The sequence below is a fragment of the Rhodnius prolixus genome, unplaced genomic scaffold (assembly GCF_049639745.1).
Source record: "Rhodnius prolixus isolate KJV_2025 unplaced genomic scaffold, Rpr scaffold_12, whole genome shotgun sequence".
NCBI classification, from domain to species: Eukaryota; Metazoa; Arthropoda; class Insecta; order Hemiptera; family Reduviidae; genus Rhodnius; species Rhodnius prolixus.
Window position 1 is genome coordinate 10,865,660 of NW_027411635.1, and position 19,233 is coordinate 10,884,892.

The following is a 19,233-nucleotide window of genomic DNA, read 5'->3' on the forward strand; positions in this document are numbered from 1 at the left end:
AATAGGAATGTTTTAGTGATAATAGTTATTGAGATATAGAAGGTTAAAATTTGGAGGTTTTGTAAATCGTCCAAATTTCAAACCTCTATATCTCTTTTCCTATTAATCAGAATTCAATGAATTCTATACCGAATTTTCGAGAATAGTTAGCTGTATAACTGGAATGAATAGGAATGTTGTAGTGATAATAGTTATTGAGATATGGAAGGTTAAAATTTGGAGGTTTTGTAAATCTTCCAAATTTCAAACCTCTATATCTCCTTTATTATTAATCAGAATTTAATGAATTCTATACCGAATTGTAGAGAAAAGTTAGCTGTATAAATGGAATGAATAGCAATGTTTTAGTGATAATAGTTATTATGATATAGAAGGGTAAAGTTTGGAGGTTTTGTAAGACGTCAAAATTTAAAAGCTTTATAACTCTTTTTGTATTCTCCTTATTTCAATGGATTCTTTACCGAACTGTCGACAAAAATTAGCACTATAACTAGAATAATAAGCAATGTTTTAGTGATAATAGTTATTGAGTTATAAGAATGATAAAGTTTGAAGGTTTTATAAATCGCCCAAATTACAAATTTCTATATCTCTTTTCTTATTAATCAGAATTCAATGAGTTCTATACCGATTTGTAGAGAATAGTTAGCTGTATAACTGGAATGAATAGGAATGTTTTAGTGATAATAGTTACTGAGATATAGAAGGTTAAAGTTTGGAGGTTTTGTAAATCGTCCAAATTTCAAACCTCTATATCTCTTTTCCTATTAATCAGAATTCAATGAATTCTATACCGAATTGTAGAGAATAGTTAGCTGTATAACTGGAATGAATAGGAATGTTGTAGTGATAATAGTTATTGAGATATGGAAGGTTAAAATTTGGAGGTTTTGTAAATCTTCCAAATTTCAAACCTCTATATCTCCTTTATTATTAATCAGAATTTAATGGATTCTTTAACGAACTGTAGAGAAAAGTTAGCTCTATAACTAGAATAATTAGCAATGTTTTAGTGTTAATAGTTATTGAGTTATAAGAATAATAAGGTTTGATTGTTTTATAAATCGTCCAAATTACAAACTTCTATATCTCTTTTCTTATTAATCAGAATTCAATGAGTTCTATACCGATTTGTAGAGAATAGTTAGCTGTATAACTGGAATGAATAGGAATGTTGTAGTGATAATAGTTATTGAGATATGGAAGGTTAAAATTTGGAGGTTTTGTAAATCTTCCAAATTTCAAACCTCTATATCTCCTTTATTATTAATCAGAATTTAATGAATTCTATACCGAATTGTAGAAAATAGTTAGCTGTATAACTGGAATGAATAGGGATGTTTTAGTGATAATAGTTACTGAGATATACCATGTTAAAGTTTGGAGGTTTTGTAAATCGTCCAAATTTCAAACCTCTATATCTCTTTTCTTATTAATCAGAATTCAATGGATTCTATACCGAATGGTAGAGAATAGTTAGCTGTATAACTGGGATGAATAGGAATGTTTTACTGTTAATAGTTATTGAGATATAGAAAGTTAAAGTTTAAAGGTTTTGTAAATATTCCAAATTTCAAACCTCTATATCTCCTTTATTATTAATCAGAATTCAATGGATTCTATACCGAATGGTAGAGAATACTTAGCTGTATAACTGGGATGAATAGGAATGTTTTAATGTTAATAGTTATTGAGATATAGAAAGTTAAAGTTTGGAGGTTTTGTAAATCTTCCAAATTTCAAACCTCTATATCTCTTTTCTTATTAATCAGAATTCAATGAATTCTTTACCAAATTTTAGAGAATAGTTAGCTGTATAACTGGAATGAATAGGAATGTTGTAGTGATAATAGTTATTGAGATGTGGAAGGTTAAATTTTGGAGGTTTTGTAAATCTTCCAATTTTCAAACCTCTATATCTCTTTTCTTATTAATCAGAATTCAATGAATTCTATACTGAATTTTAGAGAATAGTTAGCTCTATAACTGGAATGAATAGGAATGTTGTAGTGATAATAGTTATTGAGATATGGAAGGTTAAAATTTGGAGGTTTTGTAAATCGTCCAAATTTCAAACCTCTATATCTCCTTTATTATTAATCAGAATTCAATGAATTCTATACCGAATTGTAGAGAAAAGTTAGCTGTATAACTGGAATGAATAGGAATGTTTTAGTGATAATAGTTATTGAGATATAGAAGGTTAAAATTTGGAGGTTTTGTAAATCGTCCAAATTTCAAACCTCTATATCTCTTTTCCTATTAATCAGAATTCAATGAATTCTATACCGAATTTTCGAGAATAGTTAGCTGTATAACTGGAATGAATAGGAATGTTGTAGTGATAATAGTTATTGAGATATGGAAGGTTAAATTTTGGAGGTTTTGTAAATCTTCCAAATTTCAAACCTCTATATCTCCTTTATTATTAATCAGAATTTAATGAATTCTATACCGAATTGTAGAGAAAAGTTAGCTGTATAAATGGAATGAATAGCAATGTTTTAGTGATAATAGTTATTATGATATAGAAGGGTAAAGTTTGGAGGTTTTGTAAGACGTCAAAATTTAAAAGCTTTATAACTCTTTTTGTATTCTCCTTATTTCAATGGATTCTTTACCGAACTGTCGACAAAAATTAGCACTACAACTAGAATAATAAGCAATGCTTTAGTGATAATAGTTATTGAGTTATAAGAATGATAAAGTTTGAAGGTTTTATAAATCGCCCAAATTACAAACTTCTATATCTCTTTTCTTATTAATCAGAATTCAATGAGTTCTATACCGATTTGTAGAGAATAGTTAGCTGTATAACTGGAATGAATAGGAATGTTTTAGTGATAATAGTTACTGAGATATAGAAGGTTAAAGTTTGGAGGTTTTGTAAATCTTCCAAATTTCAAACCTCTATATCTCTTTTCCTATTAATCAGAATTCAATGAATTCTATACCGAATTTTAGAGAATAGTTAGCTGTATAACTGGAATGAATAGGAATGTTGTAGTGATAATAGTTATTGAGATATGGAAGGTTAAAATTTGGAGGTTTTGTAAATCTTCCAAATTTCAAACCTCTATATCTCCTTTATTATTAATCAGAATTTAATGGATTCTTTAACGAACTGTAGAGAAAAGTTACCTCTATAACTAGAATAATTAGCAATGTTTTAGTGTTAATAGTTATTGAGTTATAACAATAATAAGGTTTGATTGTTTTATAAATCGTCCAAATTACAAACTTCTATATCTCTTTTCTTATTAATCAGAATTCAATGAGTTCTATACCGATTTGTAGAGAATAGTTAGCTGTATAACTGGAATGAATAGGAATGTTGTAGTGATAATAGTTATTGAGATATGGAAGGTTAAAATTTGGAGGTTTTGTAAATCTTCCAAATTTCAAACCTCTATATCTCCTTTATTATTAATCAGAATTTAATGAATTCTATACCGAATTGTAGAAAATAGTTAGCTGTATAAATGGAATGAATAGCAATGTTTTAGTGATAATAGTTATTATGATATAGAAGGGTAAAGTTTGGAGGTTTTGTAAGACGTCAAAATTTAAAAGGTTTATAACTCTTTTTTATTCTTCTTATTTCAATGGATTCTTTACCGAACTGTCGACAAAAATTAGCACTATAACTAGAATAATAAGCAATGCTTTAGTGATAATAGTTATTGAGTTATAAGAATGATAAAGTTTGAAGGTTTTTTAAATCGCCCAAATTACAAACTTCTATATCTCTTTTCTTATTAATCAGAATTCAATGAGTTCTATACCGATTTGTAGAGAATAGTTAGCTGTATAACTGGAATGAATAGGAATGTTTTAGTGATAATAGTTACTGAGATATAGAAGGTTAAAGTTTGGAGGTTTTGTAAATCTTCCAAATTTCAAACCTCTATATCTCTTTTCCTATTAATCAGAATTCAATGAATTCTATACCGAATTTTAGAGAATAGTTAGCTGTATAACTGGAATGAATAGGAATGTTGTAGTGATAATAGTTATTGAGATATGGAAGGTTAAAATTTGGAGGTTTTGTAAATCTTCCAAATTTCAAACCTCTATATCTCCTTTATTATTAATCAGAATTTAATGGATTCTTTAACGAACTGTAGAGAAAAGTTACCTCTATAACTAGAATAATTAGCAATGTTTTAGTGTTAATAGTTATTGAGTTATAAGAATAATAAGGTTTGATTGTTTTATAAATCGTCCAAATTACAAACTTCTATATCTCTTTTCTTATTAATCAGAATTCAATGAGTTCTATACCGATTTGTAGAGAATAGTTAGCTGTATAACTGGAATGAATAGGAATGTTGTAGTGATAATAGTTATTGAGATATGGAAGGTTAAAATTTGGAGGTTTTGTAAATCTTCCAAATTTCAAACCTCTATATCTCCTTTATTATTAATCAGAATTTAATGAATTCTATACCGAATTGTAGAAAATAGTTAGCTGTATAACTGGAATGAATAGCAATGTTTTAGTGATAATAGTTATTATGATATAGAAGGGTAAAGTTTGGAGGTTTTGTAAGACGTCAAAATTTAAAAGCTTTATAACTCTTTTTGTATTCTCCTTATTTCAATGGATTCTTTACGGAACTGTCGACAAAAATTAGCACTATTACTAGAATAATAAGCAATGTTTTAGTGATAATAGTTATTGAGTTATAAGAATGATAAAGTTTGAAGGTTTTATAAATCGCCCAAATTACAAACTTCTATATCTCTTTTCTTATTAATCAGAATTCAATGAGTTCTATACCGATTTGTAGAGAATAGTTAGCTGTATAACTGGAATGAATAGGGATGTTTTAGTGATAATAGTTACTGAGATATAGAAGGTTAAAGTTTGGAGGTTTTGTAAATCGTCCAAATTTCAAACCTCTATATCTCTTTTCCTATTAATCAGAATTCAATGAATTCTATACCGAATTTTAGAGAATAGTTAGCTGTATAACTGGAATGGATAGGAATGTTTTAGTGATGATTGAGATATAGAAGGTTAAAGTTAGGAGGTTTTGTAAATCGTCCAAATTTCAAACCTCTATATCTCTTTTCCTATTAATCAGAATTCAATGAATTCTATACCGAATTGTACAGAAAAGTTAGCTGTATAACTCTGGAATAAATAGGAATGCTGTAGTGATAATAGTTATTGAGATGTGGAAGGTTAAATTTTGGAGGTTTTGTAAATCTTCCAATTTTCAAACCTCTATATCTCTTTTCTTATTAATCAGAATTCAATGGTTTCTATACCGAATGGTAGAGAATAGTTAGCTGTATAACTGGGATGAATAGGAATGTTTTACTGTTAATAGTTATTGAGATATAGAAAGTTAAAGTTTGAAGGTTATGTAAATATTCCAAATTTCAAACCTCTATATCTCCTTTTTATTAATCAGAATTCAATGGATTCTATACCGAATGGTAGAGAATACTTAGCTGTATAACTGGGATGAATAGGAATGTTTTAATGTTAATAGTTATTGAGATATAGAAAGTTAAAGTTTGGAGGTTTTGTAAATCTTCCAAATTTCAAACCTCTATATCTCTTTTCTTATTAATCAGAATTCAATGAATTCTTTACCAAATTTTAGAGAATAGTTAGCTGTATAACTGGAATGAATAGGAATGTTGTAGTGATAATAGTTATTGAGATGTGGAAGGTTAAATTTTGGAGGTTTTGTAAATCATCCAATTTTCAAACCTCTATATCTCTTTTCTTATTAATCAGAATTCAATGAATTCTATACTGAATTTTAGAGAATAGTTAGCTCTATAACTGGAATGAATAGGAATGTTGTAGTATAATAGTTATTGAGATATGGAAGGTTAAAATTTGGAGGTTTTGTAAATCGTCCAAATTTCAAACCTCTATATCTCCTTTATTATTAATCAGAATTCAATGAATTCTATACCGAATTGTAGAGAAAAGTTAGCTGTATAACTGGAATGAATAGGAATGTTTTAGTGATAATAGTTATTGAGATATAGAAGGTTAAAATTTGGAGGTTTTGTAAATCGTCCAAATTTCAAACCTCTATATCTCTTTTCCTATTAATCAGAATTCAATGAATTCTATACCGAATTTTTGAGAATAGTTAGCTGTATAACTGGAATGAATAGGAATGTTGTAGTGATAATAGTTATTGAGATATGGAAGGTTAAAATTTGGAGGTTTTGTAAATCTTCCAAATTTCAAACCTCTATATCTCCTTTATTATTAATCAGAATTTAATGAATTCTATACCGAATTGTAGAGAAAAGTTAGCTGTATAAATGGAATGAATAGCAATGTTTTAGTGATAATAGTTATTATGATATAGAAGGGTAAAGTTTGGAGGTTTTGTAAGACGTCAAAATTTAATAGCTTTATAACTCTTTTTGTATTCTCCTTATTTCAATGGATTCTTTACCGAACTGTCGACAAAAATTAGCACTATAACTAGAATAATAAGCAATGCTTTAGTGATAATAGTTATTGAGTTATAAGAATGATAAAGTTTGAAGGTTTTATAAATCGCCCAAATTACAAACTTCTATATCTCTTTTCTTATTAATCAGAATTCAATGAGTTCTATACCGATTTGTAGAGAATAGTTAGCTGTATAACTGGAATGAATAGGAATGTTTTAGTGATAATAGTTACTGAGATATAGAAGGTTAAAGTTTGGAGGTTTTGTAAATCTTCCAAATTTCAAACCTCTATATCTCTTTTCCTATTAATCAGAATTCAATGAATTCTATACCGAATTTTAGAGAATAGTTAGCTGTATAACTGGAATGAATAGGAATGTTGTAGTGATAATAGTTATTGAGATATGGAAGGTTAAAATTTGGAGGTTTTGTAAATCTTCCAAATTTCAAACCTCTATATCTCCTTTATTATTAATCAGAATTTAATGAATTCTATACCGAATTGTAGAAAATAGTTAGCTGTATAACTGGAATGAATAGCAATGTTTTAGTGATAATAGTTATTATGATATAGAAGGGTAAAGTTTGGAGGTTTTGTAAGACGTCAAAATTTAAAAGCTTTATAACTCTTTTTGTATTCTCCTTATTTCAATGGATTCTTTACCGAACTGTCGACAACAATTAGCACTATAACTAGAATAATAAGCAATGTTTTAGTGATAATAGTTATTGAGTTATAAGAATGATAAAGTTTGAAGGTTTTATAAATCGCCCAAATTACAAACTTCTATATCTCTTTTCTTATTAATCAGAATTCAATGAGTTCTATACCGATTTGTAGAGAATAGTTAGCTGTATAACTGGAATGAATAGGGATGTTTTATTGATAATAGTTACTGAGATATAGAAGGTTAAAGTTTGGAGGTTTTGTAAATCGTCCAAATTTCAAACCTCTATATCTCTTTTCCTATTAATCAGAATTCAATGAATTCTATACCGAATTTTAGAGAATAGTTAGCTGTATAACTGGAATGGATAGGAATGTTTTAGTGATGATTGAGATATAGAAGGTTAAAGTTAGGAGGTTTTGTAAATCGTCCAAATTTCAAACCTCTATATCTCTTTTCCTATTAATCAGAATTCAATGAATTCTATACCGAATTGTACAGAAAAGTTAGCTGTATAACTCTGGAATAAATAGGAATGTTGTAGTGATAATAGTTATTGAGATGTGGAAGGTTAAATTTTGGAGGTTTTGTAAATCTTCCAATTTTCAAACCTCTATATCTCTTTTCTTATTAATCAGAATTCAATGAATTCTATACTGAATTTTAGAGAATAGTTAGCTCTATAACTGGAATGAATAGGAATGTTGTAGTGATAATAGTTATTGAGATATGGAAGGTTAAAATTTGGAGGTTTTGTAAATCGTCCAAATTTCAAACCTCTATATCTCGTTTATTATTAATCAGAATTCAATGAATTCTATACCGAATTGTAGAGAAAAGTTAGCTGTATAACTGGAATGAATAGGAATGTTTTAGTGATAATAGTTATTGAGATATAGAAGGTTAAAATTTGGAGGTTTTGTAAATCGTCCAAATTTCAAACCTCTATATCTCTTTTCCTATTAATCAGAATTCAATGAATTCTATACCGAACTGTAGAGAAAAGTTAGCTCTATAACTAGAATAATTAGCAATGTTTTAGTGTTAATAGTTATTGAGTTATAAGAATAATAAGGTTTGATTGTTTTATAAATCGTCCAAATTACAAACTTCTATATCTCTTTTCTTATTAATCAGAATTCAATGAGTTCTATACCGATTTGTAGAGAATAGTTAGCTGTATAACTGGAATGAATAGGAATGTTGTAGTGATAATAGTTATTGAGATATGGAAGGTTAAAATTTGGAGGTTTTGTAAATCTTCCAAATTTCAAACCTCTATATCTCCTTTATTATTAATCAGAATTTAATGAATTCTATACCGAATTGTAGAAAATAGTTAGCTGTATAACTGGAATGAATAGGGATGTTTTAGTGATAATAGTTACTGAGATATACCATGTTAAAGTTTGGAGGTTTTGTAAATCGTCCAAATTTCAAACCTCTATATCTCCTTTATTATTAATCAGAATTTAATGAATTCTATACCGAATTGTAGAAAATAGTTAGCTGTATAACTGGAATGAATAGCAATGTTTTAGTGATAATAGTTATTATGATATAGAAGGGTAAAGTTTGGAGGTTTTGTAAGACGTCAAAATTTAAAAGCTTTATAACTCTTTTTGTATTCTCCTTATTTCAATGGATTCTTTACCGAACTGTCGACAAAAATTAGCACTATAACTAGAATAATAAGCAATGTTTTAGTGATAATAGTTATTGAGTTATAAGAATGATAAAGTTTGAAGGTTTTATAAATCGCCCAAATTACAAACTTCTATATCTCTTTTCTTATTAATCAGAATTCAATGAGTTCTATACCGATTTGTAGAGAATAGTTAGCTGTATAACTGGAATGAATAGGGATGTTTTAGTGATAATAGTTACTGAGATATAGAAGGTTAAAGTTTGGAGGTTTTGTAAATCGTCCAAATTTCAAACCTCTATATCTCTTTTCCTATTAATCAGAATTCAATGAATTCTATACCGAATTTTAGAGAATAGTTAGCTGTATAACTGGAATGGATAGGAATGTTTTAGTGATGATTGAGATATAGAAGGTTAAAGTTAGGAGGTTTTGTAAATCGTCCAAATTTCAAACCTCTATATCTCTTTTCCTATTAATCAGAATTCAATGAATTCTATACCGAATTGTACAGAAAAGTTAGCTGTATAACTCTGGAATAAATAGCAATGTTTTAGTAATAATAGTTATTGAGATATAGAAGGTTAAAGTTTGTAGGTTTTTAAAACGTACAAATTTCAAAGCTGTTTATCTCTTTCCGTATTGTTCCCATTTGCTGAACTCTTTACCGAATTGTGGAGAAAAGTTGGCTCTATAACTGAAATAATTAGCAATGTTTTAGTGATAATAGTTATTGAGATATAGAAGGTTATAGTTTGGTGTTTTTGTAAATCGTCCAAATTTCAAACCTCTGTATATGTATATTTTGTGCGTAGGTAATGTTTTAGCTTTGTAAAATGGATGTTGTCAGAATGTAAGCAGTAAATACTGAATCATACCTAGTTCATTTGTACTGGGAAATAATTATTAAAAATGAATATTGATGAATGTGCGATTAACAAATGATGCCTAAATAAATAAAATCCTAAATAGACTTCTTTTAATAGTAGAGAACATGCTACACGCTCGTTACGTTCATGCTTTTGTTTTCGTAAGGTTTGCTCAGCTGTGTCGGTGTGTTTGGTTTGGAATGACTTTAAAGAGTGTATCAGTTATAGTTAATTTGGTCTCTCAATATGTCTATGGTGAATGGGTTTCTGTATATTTCTAAGACGTTTTCCTTTTGTTCCTGTAAGTAACAGAGTCATTGTGTTGTTGATACTGTCCAGTTGATGACTGTGTTTGATAAGGAGGTTTGCGAAAGTTGTGTTTATAAGAGCGGATGTGTTCTTTGTATTTGTCTTGGATTTTTCTCCAGCTCTGGTTAATATAGGTTTTACCATAGTCTGGACAAACTAGTTTGTAAATACCGCTGTTGTCATAAAGATTTTTAGTAGTTTGGATTTGTGTACTGTTTTCCAGTTTGTTTTTGGTCCTAAGCGCAGTTTTGAGGCCTAGTTTCTCGCATAGGGTAAATAGTTCGTATTTCTCGGTTCCGATGTAAATAGAAGTGGCATATATGTTAGGTGGGTTATTATAATAGTTTCAGTGGACGTGGGCTTTCTGAATATTCCGAATTCTAAGTTGTTGTCTCTTATAGTAAGTGTGATATCCAGGAAGTTAAGAGATTTCTCGTTCTCATATTCATGTGTGAAATTTATGTTAGGGCGATGTCTGTTTAGTTAAGAAAATAATTTACGTATGTCTACATCTAGTTTGAGAATGAGTAGTAAGTGGTCTACATAAAGTGCGTAAAATGTTACACCGAATTCTTTCTTCAATTTTGAAACACACGTTCATGTTGCAGAAATATTTCAGATAACATTGCCGATGGGGAGTGTCCCATTCTAAATTTGTCATTAGCAAGGTAAAAGTTATTGTTAAATCTAAAGCAATTTTATTTGAAGGTAGTTTCGGTTTAGGTTAGCTTTTAGTTGGTAAATTTAAGGTTTTCGCCTTTTAGTTTTTGTTTTAGGCTCGCGTCTGGATCCTCCCCCTTATATCTTCTCCGCTTTTAGATAACTTTTTTTTTTTAAATCACTTTTTCCTAGTAGTCAGTTTAACGTGAAGAATGCCTTGCCTCCAGTGCCATTTCAGTGTTTATATTACGATGATTCAACTGGTAAGGCTGCAATGTGCTGTTGCCAGACTGACCCCCCCAAAACAAACAAGTGCCCATGGTTCCGCAGCTCAGAATCCTAGACAATAGCAGCTCCCTTATCTATGACCTGGCAGCTTCCTAGTAATTGTCACCCATACTGACACAGTTATCAGTAGCCCACCTGCGTACCATTCATAAATGTCACAACATGTTGAATTCTGTTGACAATGCCTAACATCTCGGGGCCGCATTGTGCTCAAACAGCAACAACGCACTTCAAACTACGCACTTTTCACATTATTCACAATGAAAAAAAAAAATCATGCTACGCTTTCGTCGTGAAATCTATATCTGTGCAGTTAGTGGTGACTCGTCTTCAAAATAAGTCCTCAAAAGCTTAACAATTTAGAAGCATTTATGAAATTCTCCATAATATATTTCAAGTGGTAGATCTGTAAATTGTACTGCCTTGGGACCATTTGTACAGGTTCCCTTCAATATTGTATAGGTAGGTGGTAGTTCTATACATTACATACAATGATTAATAATGATGAATTTAGTATCTTGGGGGCAGTTCCGGCAGTAGACATGAATATTACATTACGCTTGGGTAAAATTTATTAAAAATAACCAATAAATAATAATTTATGAAGCTTTATTAACATTCAAAAATTTTAAATAGGTACTGATTTGATTTATTATTCAATAATTCATGAATAAATTGCTGTGCGTTATTTAATTCATTATTTTGAATACGAATAATTATTTAGATAACAATTTTTTATTCAAATAATGCATTTTTATTCAGTTATTGAATGATATAAAAATCACATTACTATTTTCCTTTCAAATAATTTATTTTTATTTATTATTAATGTTTCTATAAAGTATTTTGTATAAAGGATAGATAAAAAAGAAGTATTTTGCATTTTATATAACGAATTTTTTCCCCCTGATAAGGGCTTCAGAAAATTACATTAGTGTGCTTATATCTCAATTAATCGCTTTTATTTAAAATTGGAAACATTTTTTCAAAATAAATAAATAAAAAAATCACAAATGTTTATATAAAGAGAAGTTATTAAAAAGAGAAATGAGTTGATTTTTACTCAAAGGATACACTAAATAATATTTATTTAGTACAGGGTTTTTAACCAAAATTACAAATTATGAAAAACTGTTTATATCATTATTTTACAAAATCATGGATTATTAATTTCCATATTGAATGAGAATAATTATTAAAAAAATAATGAATAATTAAAGCAATAACTATTCTCCAAGAATAAAGTATTAATTCATACAAAAATAAATATTAATTAATATAACTATTGAATAACAATTTTTTTCCTTAATGCTGTTTCGATGTATCTGAACACTGTAAACCTGATTTTTTAGAGACATGCTTGCAGTTCTCTGTAATACTATTTAGGTGATATATCTGTAGATGTCCCGATTTAGGAGCAGATTAGGGGCATGTTCCTGTTCTCATTAAGATAGCTAGTAGATTTGTATATACTTAAGGTATTTTACAGGCAGACTATATATTTGTTAGATCTTTACATTTAACTGTGGCACTTTAAATGCAGAGTTGTATTTTTCATTTGGTATGGTCTTGGTGGTAGATGTGTGTAATTATACTGACAAGCGCTTTAGAAACTCATCTGTGATTCTCTTAATATTATATTGGTGTTAAATCTGCACATTGTCTTAAGTTGTGATTAGTGTATACATGATGAGAATTTTCAAATGCTAATGATATCAACCAGAAAGTCATATTCAATATAATAACTCAAAATTTAAAGGCGTTCTGAATTTTTTTTGAAATTTAAGAGCGTTGAAAGAGCTTTCATCAATTTTGTTTAATAATAATTTTTCTGAAAATAAAGATCCTCGAAAAGTTAACCAATAGTTTAGTAATCTCTTTTTGGAAGATATAAAATCGTGTTACTTATGTAACAAAGGTTGTATAAAAAGTTAAAAAAAAAAAAACGTGTAGACAAATTATAGCTTCAAGTAAGGTACAATGGGGGATTTGCTTGGTGGGATGAATATAAGGGCTTTAGATGTGATATATGAATTATGGATGAAATAGCCAGAAAGAAGAAAGGCTCAAGCAGGGGTTGCTGCAAGATGTAAAAGCTGCTCTCTATCGCCAATGATTAGTTTTAACAGCAAAAATAGCCTCATCTTAAATTTAAAAAAGCAGAACTGATTTAAGAAGGCTTCGTACAAGGAAAAATGTTTTAAATACACGTTGCAGATCTGTACGCATGCAATTATCAACTAGTACCATGTTTAAAGAAATACATTGGAACCGTTTTCGAGAAAAAATTTAAAAACCAAAAAATACTTATACTTAGTAAAGGGCGCTAAGATAGCGGAGCGATTTGAGTCGAGGCTCGCAAAGCTAAGATGTATTGTTGGTTAGTGGTAAAATTTATTTAATGGTTAATAAACAAATAATTAATAGTCAAGTACGTTTGCGGCACCTAATTAGGTAGTTTGACGTAAAGCCCGCCTGAAAAAATTGGCATTACTTTACTTACTATATTCAGTAAAGTGGTATTTACGATGGCCTATTTTATTTCCAAACTTTATTGCCGCGTCACTTGATAGCATTTAAACCAAACATGAAATTTGAATTTAATTTTAAGGAGGTAGATGAAAAATTTATTCGTAAATAGAAAACTTTAAAAATTGTTCTTTAGCAGCATATGTGTTGGAATGGAAAGAAAAAATCAGAGAATTTTATCGTTTATTGATATAAACTGTTTTCTGGTTAATGACCCAGGTGTTTCGAAATCTAGAGGAATAATTATTTTCTGAAATTAAAGAAAAGAAGGCTGTAAAAAACTTTATCTGAAGAAACGTCTTATCATAGCTAATACTATCACCATGTTCCATACAGAATATATTCTTGAAATGAAATTTTTATTGAAGAGAATGCGTGTATGACCGAATCAGAAAGCGAACGACTTTGGTTCGCGCCATAGGTGAACTGGCACATAAAAACGAATAACAGCAAGGTTGCTCCGGGCAGCCTACGACAACATTCAGTTATTTTTTTTGAAAACGGTACGTCAATCGTCAATCTTCTTACCTCAAAAAAGTTACGCCTACCCAATTTAGCGAAAAACCTCTTCCCAAACACTTTAGTGAAGAGGGCAAATAAATGATTAAAGAAAATGGAGTTTCTTTTAAGATAGTGTATGAAAAGGCACGGCATATTTGAACATTTAGCTCAATTTCATTATTATTACAACATAATATTTCAAGAATGAACGCTACGTACTGCAGTCTGACGGGCAGAGAACCTCTTGAAAAACTTCAGATCAGCGAATGCCAGTATCAGTGATGGACGAAAGAAAATCGTTAATAGTGGAAGGTCCTTGGTCCTACTTAAGATCCCTGAGGAACATCTAAAATCGCAACAAACCTTCGAGAACACAGACCCCATTTCACTCGGCACCATCTGTCACAAAGATAGTCAACGAACCAGATTAACATGGGACCACAAGTGTCTATTCTTTCAAGCTTTTCCAGTGGAATAGATTAGATTTAATCTTGCAATACCAAAATATTTCTATGTACATACCAATATATCCTCTTATATACTATTTCACATAATTTCTTATTTTCCAGAAGCATATTTACTGATCTTCGTCTCATTAAGTACCTTTTAAGTTTTTATTTTTGTTTCTTCGTTTCCTTACTTTTACTTTTCAAAAGTATTATTAAATAAATTTCTTTAATATTTTGATTATATTTGTTTCATTTAATTTCTCTCCTTAACCGCAATTTATTTATATTGCATTCTTATTTAAATTTTAGATGTGATAATAATTATTTATTTTACAGTTACGTACATAATTAGTTGATTAACTTAATTATAAATATAATGATTTTTGGTTTTTTTCGACCGTTGTTGATAGATGATTTTTGGTGAATATCGAGGTGCGGTCTTGAATAAAAACAACTTTTTTGCTTTATATCAACGTTTCGGTAATTTTACTACCTTCTTCAGGGTATTATAAAAAAAGTTTGTGAAGTTCAATGTAGAGCTACGAGTATATCATCATAACTGTTGGATGATCATCACATTACATTAAATCTAATGATCAAACAATTTGTATACATACATAAAAATTAATTGTACAAAGTTAATTGTTCATATAAAAGTAATTTTTAGTGGGCCCTTTCTAGCCCAGACATACACACGATAAGAATTATTTTTATTATCATCGTAAGAACTAATTTGTGAAGTTCAGTATTGAGTTTACTAAATCAGAAGGTCTATGTGCATGTTTTATGTTAGATACTTGTTATCATTCATAGAGTGTAGTTTTTGTAAACAAAAGTTTATTATTTTTGTTAGGAATAGGCACCGAAAATCTTAGGTAAATGCTTCAATCCGTAAGGAAAATATCTATGACAATATAAGGCTATAGAAACAAAAGACGAGGCATATTAAAAAAACAAAAAACAAAACAACTGAAATAAAAATGTAATATTGCAGCTAACTTTTTGGTGAAAATATCAGTTTTGAAGAAATTTTATTTTTGTTGCAGATTTTCCATATCTTCAAACTCACTGTCCGTCCTCATGCTTCAACTTACCACATAGATATCTTTCTCTCAAGAGTTATACATTCTACCAAGATTATAGCTAGATATATGTTAAGGCAAGGTAGTGGATAAGTAACTAAACATTTGCTAGAACTGGTGTGCTTGGATCAGCCTTTGCAAGCGAGAATATTGGCTAAGTAGGCGTGATAGTCAACAAGGTTTTCTTTGGTATTGTAAGGAGTTGTTTTCCACAGTTCCAATCTTTCGTGAAATTTAGTCACAATTTAAGCCAGTGTTCAATTATTCTCGGCGGAATACGACAAAAAAAAATACATTTCTTCAAATAAAAATCAAAACTTTACTTTAAATACAAATTATGGAGGATTCCGTGGACATTCTTATTCAGGGCCCATCAGCATTTTGAAGTGACGGTTCCTGTCTTTTCCTTTAGTTTGATGCACTTTATAAGTCAATACCATCTTTTCTGACTTTTATCTAATCATTTCATCCCTTAATTTATTTTTTCTCTCCTGACAGGCATATTTCGCTCTTTGCCTCTTTGTATCTTCTTTTCTTAAGCTTGCATGTTGGATCAAGTTTAGCAGTTTAAAGTTAGGACATCTATAAAATATCAGACGTTTTCATCTGATATTCATTGTTTTTCATAATTTTCTTCACTGACCAAAAATTCTTCTAATCGAATTTTGATCTTTGAATCATTTATTGTAGCTGTTCCTAAAAAAAGGTGACCGAGGTAGTACTGACCTCATCAGCAGTCTCCACAGTGCCATTAACCCTTCTCTCTCACATTGTTGCAGCATATATAAGCCGATAAATATTTGCTTAAAAACAGTGAACAAACACAGAAAATAAAAAGGAAATTCCTAGTGCCTAAGCCAGTATAATCCACCTGTTGTTATCAAGTGCCAATGTGTATATTCTTACAGGTAATAAAGATACTTAGATAAACGCTCAAAATACTCAAAATAGAAATGGCAATATTAATAAAATTGTACAATTTGTCTCTGGCAGCGCATGCGAAATGCTTCTGCTTGCATAATATGAGTGCCACATAAATTAAAACACACGGGGTCCAGTCCCACTATTGCTCTTTGAAGCAGCTTTAATTATTTGGTCAAGTTCTTGCGTAGAGCTGGACATCATCTCATCACTAGGCCAAACTTGATGTTCTTTTTCTGGCTGTGACGAAAGGACTCCATCCTTTGAAAGCGGAAAATTTCTGTTTAAAATTTTGTTCCCATGCCAACAAAGGCTGATTCAGATGGATGTTTGTTTGTAATATCATTTTTATATATTATTAATGTATATTTTATATATTATTATTAATCTAATAAATTTTAAAAATTTTACAGCATAAGCTACTTTAACTTGATTAGGATTTTAATGAAAGGCTGAACAGAGTTTTAGTTTTTGAGGTTTTAATACAAGTCAATATAAAAGAAAAAAAATTAAAAATATTAAAACGATGATGTGATAAATGGTTCGACTTAATTCAATCTCGAATGCAATCTACTAACATGAACTATGTTGTCTAAAAACAATTTACGGGAACAATACACACAAATTATTAAGAGCAAGAATTAATTTTTTTTACATCACCAACTTTGCGGTTATCTTTTTAGAAGGTAAAATTACTTACATTAATTGATGATTTATTTGCATGCAATTCAAATCTAAAATGGGTGTGAATCTGTAAGATAATCTAGCAGCATCAAGCTAATTAAAGTTTACGTCTTCATCTCCAAACCTAGCGCTCTAAAACATCAGTACGTTCCAGTCTCCCAAAGACTATCTATGATGTCTAGAAGACTGGAACGACTAACATGGTCTGCCTACCAAGTAATCATCTTGGGAAAGTAATTGATGGATTGATTGGTGCCTCGCTGTCTCACATCCTAGCATTCGTCACACTGTTGTCCTTAGATGGAGGATAGCTGAGGAAGCTGCGGGCTGAGAGCTAGACGTTTTCTTATATGCAGATCTGCTCCGATTATCATCAAACAAAGATATACTTAACAGAACGCTACATATCCTTTCTAGAACCTCATCCAACCAGCATTCCCCAGTTACAAGAATGTGCTTGTACTGAGTCCTAAAAACGAAATTTTATTACTAAAGCTCCAGATATCCTACCTAGAAAATTGGCGACATCCATCATTTCTTCACTCTATCATTCATTTGCTAGGATGCGCTTATGCTGAGAACAGAATGAAATTAAAAATAAATTTTATGTTTGTGCTTTCAGGTTACCGAAAACATATGAACAATATTTTATAAACAGAACTAGAAAGAAAGGTTATGGCACTGTTGTATAGATTTGTAAAAATCTCTGACCGTGCCAACTCACACGTATTTACGTTTGTGGTGACTCGCTCGGTGACCCGAGATCTGGAACGAGATATCACTTCCAAGGAGTTCTCCTGTGGACACCACAGATGGGCCATCACCTTTTCCCGAGCGGACAAGGTGCTTGGAGTGTATCTAGTCTGGAGGTCGGTGTCAGAATCTGTGCGAGTTTATGTAGACTTCACATTCACTATACTTAACCGAGAGCATTTTTCGGTCAATGAAGCCTTCTCCGGAAAACAGGTAAGTAATATCGCAGAAAGCGATATTTTTTTTACAACTTTGTGTTTATATTGATGAGTTCACTCTGAAAAGAAGAATCTGCGTTCGTTTCTCTGAATTAGCAAGGATACATTGTGCTGTTTATCTACGATTCCTTAGCTACCCTTTTACTTCCTGCCATGCTTCTAACGGTTTATGAACAGATCTTCATATGTAATTAAAGGTGGTAGAGTTGAATCCAGAAATTCAGTTGGATACTTTTCGATAAAAAGCTTTAAACGCCGTATCCTAAAATAATGATTAAAGTGGGACTGCTCTGTTTAAATAAACAAGTAAATACTTGTACTGCTTAGGACAGGTTCTGAGAAGAAGTTGAGTAATATCTGTAGATATAGCACTCTCAAAGCCAACTGTAGCTCAGAGCAGTTCAAGGAGATTAACCAGAAATTATATGTCTTGAGAAGGAGTGTTGTAACGGGAGAACTCTGTCTGGAGGCAGGCAGTGCACTGACATAAGCTCTAAGCGCCAATGACTTAAGATGTTGACGCGTCTTAAATCATAAAAAAAAAAAACCTACGTTCACATATCTGTAGTTAGCTCGATTTCACTTTTCTTACACCCTAGTATTACTCAAACAAATAGTGTGTAAATTGATCAAGAAAGCAGGATAGCTGAACCAACTGCCTAAAAGACCTTGGTTTAAAGGTACAGGCATGAACAAAAGATTGGTTAGGATAGTTGAACTTGGCCAGAGGTTACTGTTCAGAGAGGTCCCAAAGCTGTTTGGCACTACCAACTAAACATTCACTAAAAATTATAATTTTGATTAAACTGATTAAAAAAAAAAATGCAGGTAAAGTTCACAGCCGACTGTCCAGCGCAAGGGAACCGCAACTACATTCCAGTGAGCGATCTGCATACGCGCAACTTCACGGACACCAACGGTGAGTTCCAGTTGGAGCTGTGCATGGGCCATGTGCGCACCGTCTTCGACACGGAGTTCCGACTGCCTCATTCCATGTTCACTGGCTTGAACCGATCGCATCACCATATCGGAGCCAAGCTGCCCACTAAGATCGAAACCACCTATTTCTCATTCGGTGGTTTCGACTGGAACCTAGCGCTCTACCCCCACGGCATCAAAGAGCAGCATTCCAACAAGGACCACCACTATAAGAGTAATTGCTTTGATTCGTTTAAAACCTATGCCTTCTTTAATTGAAATTATTTTTATAAATGGACAA

At 30.6% G+C, this 19,233-nt stretch overlaps 1 protein-coding gene across 3 annotated transcripts in view; it reads left to right on the forward strand.

Annotated features, from left to right (window-relative positions):
• Positions 1–19,233, forward strand: part of LOC141461890 (uncharacterized) — a 102,265-nt gene that overhangs the window by 64,977 nt on the left and 18,055 nt on the right. For all 3 annotated transcript variants that reach the window (XM_074143325.1, XM_074143326.1, XM_074143327.1), the window contains 4 exons: positions 15,403–15,520; positions 16,773–17,045; positions 17,666–18,009; positions 18,843–19,167. In XM_074143325.1, the coding sequence (XP_073999426.1) occupies positions 17,719–18,009; positions 18,843–19,167 (616 nt within the window). In that variant the 5' untranslated portion in view covers positions 15,403–15,520; positions 16,773–17,045; positions 17,666–17,718. The remainder of the gene's footprint in view (positions 1–15,402; positions 15,521–16,772; positions 17,046–17,665; positions 18,010–18,842; positions 19,168–19,233) is intronic.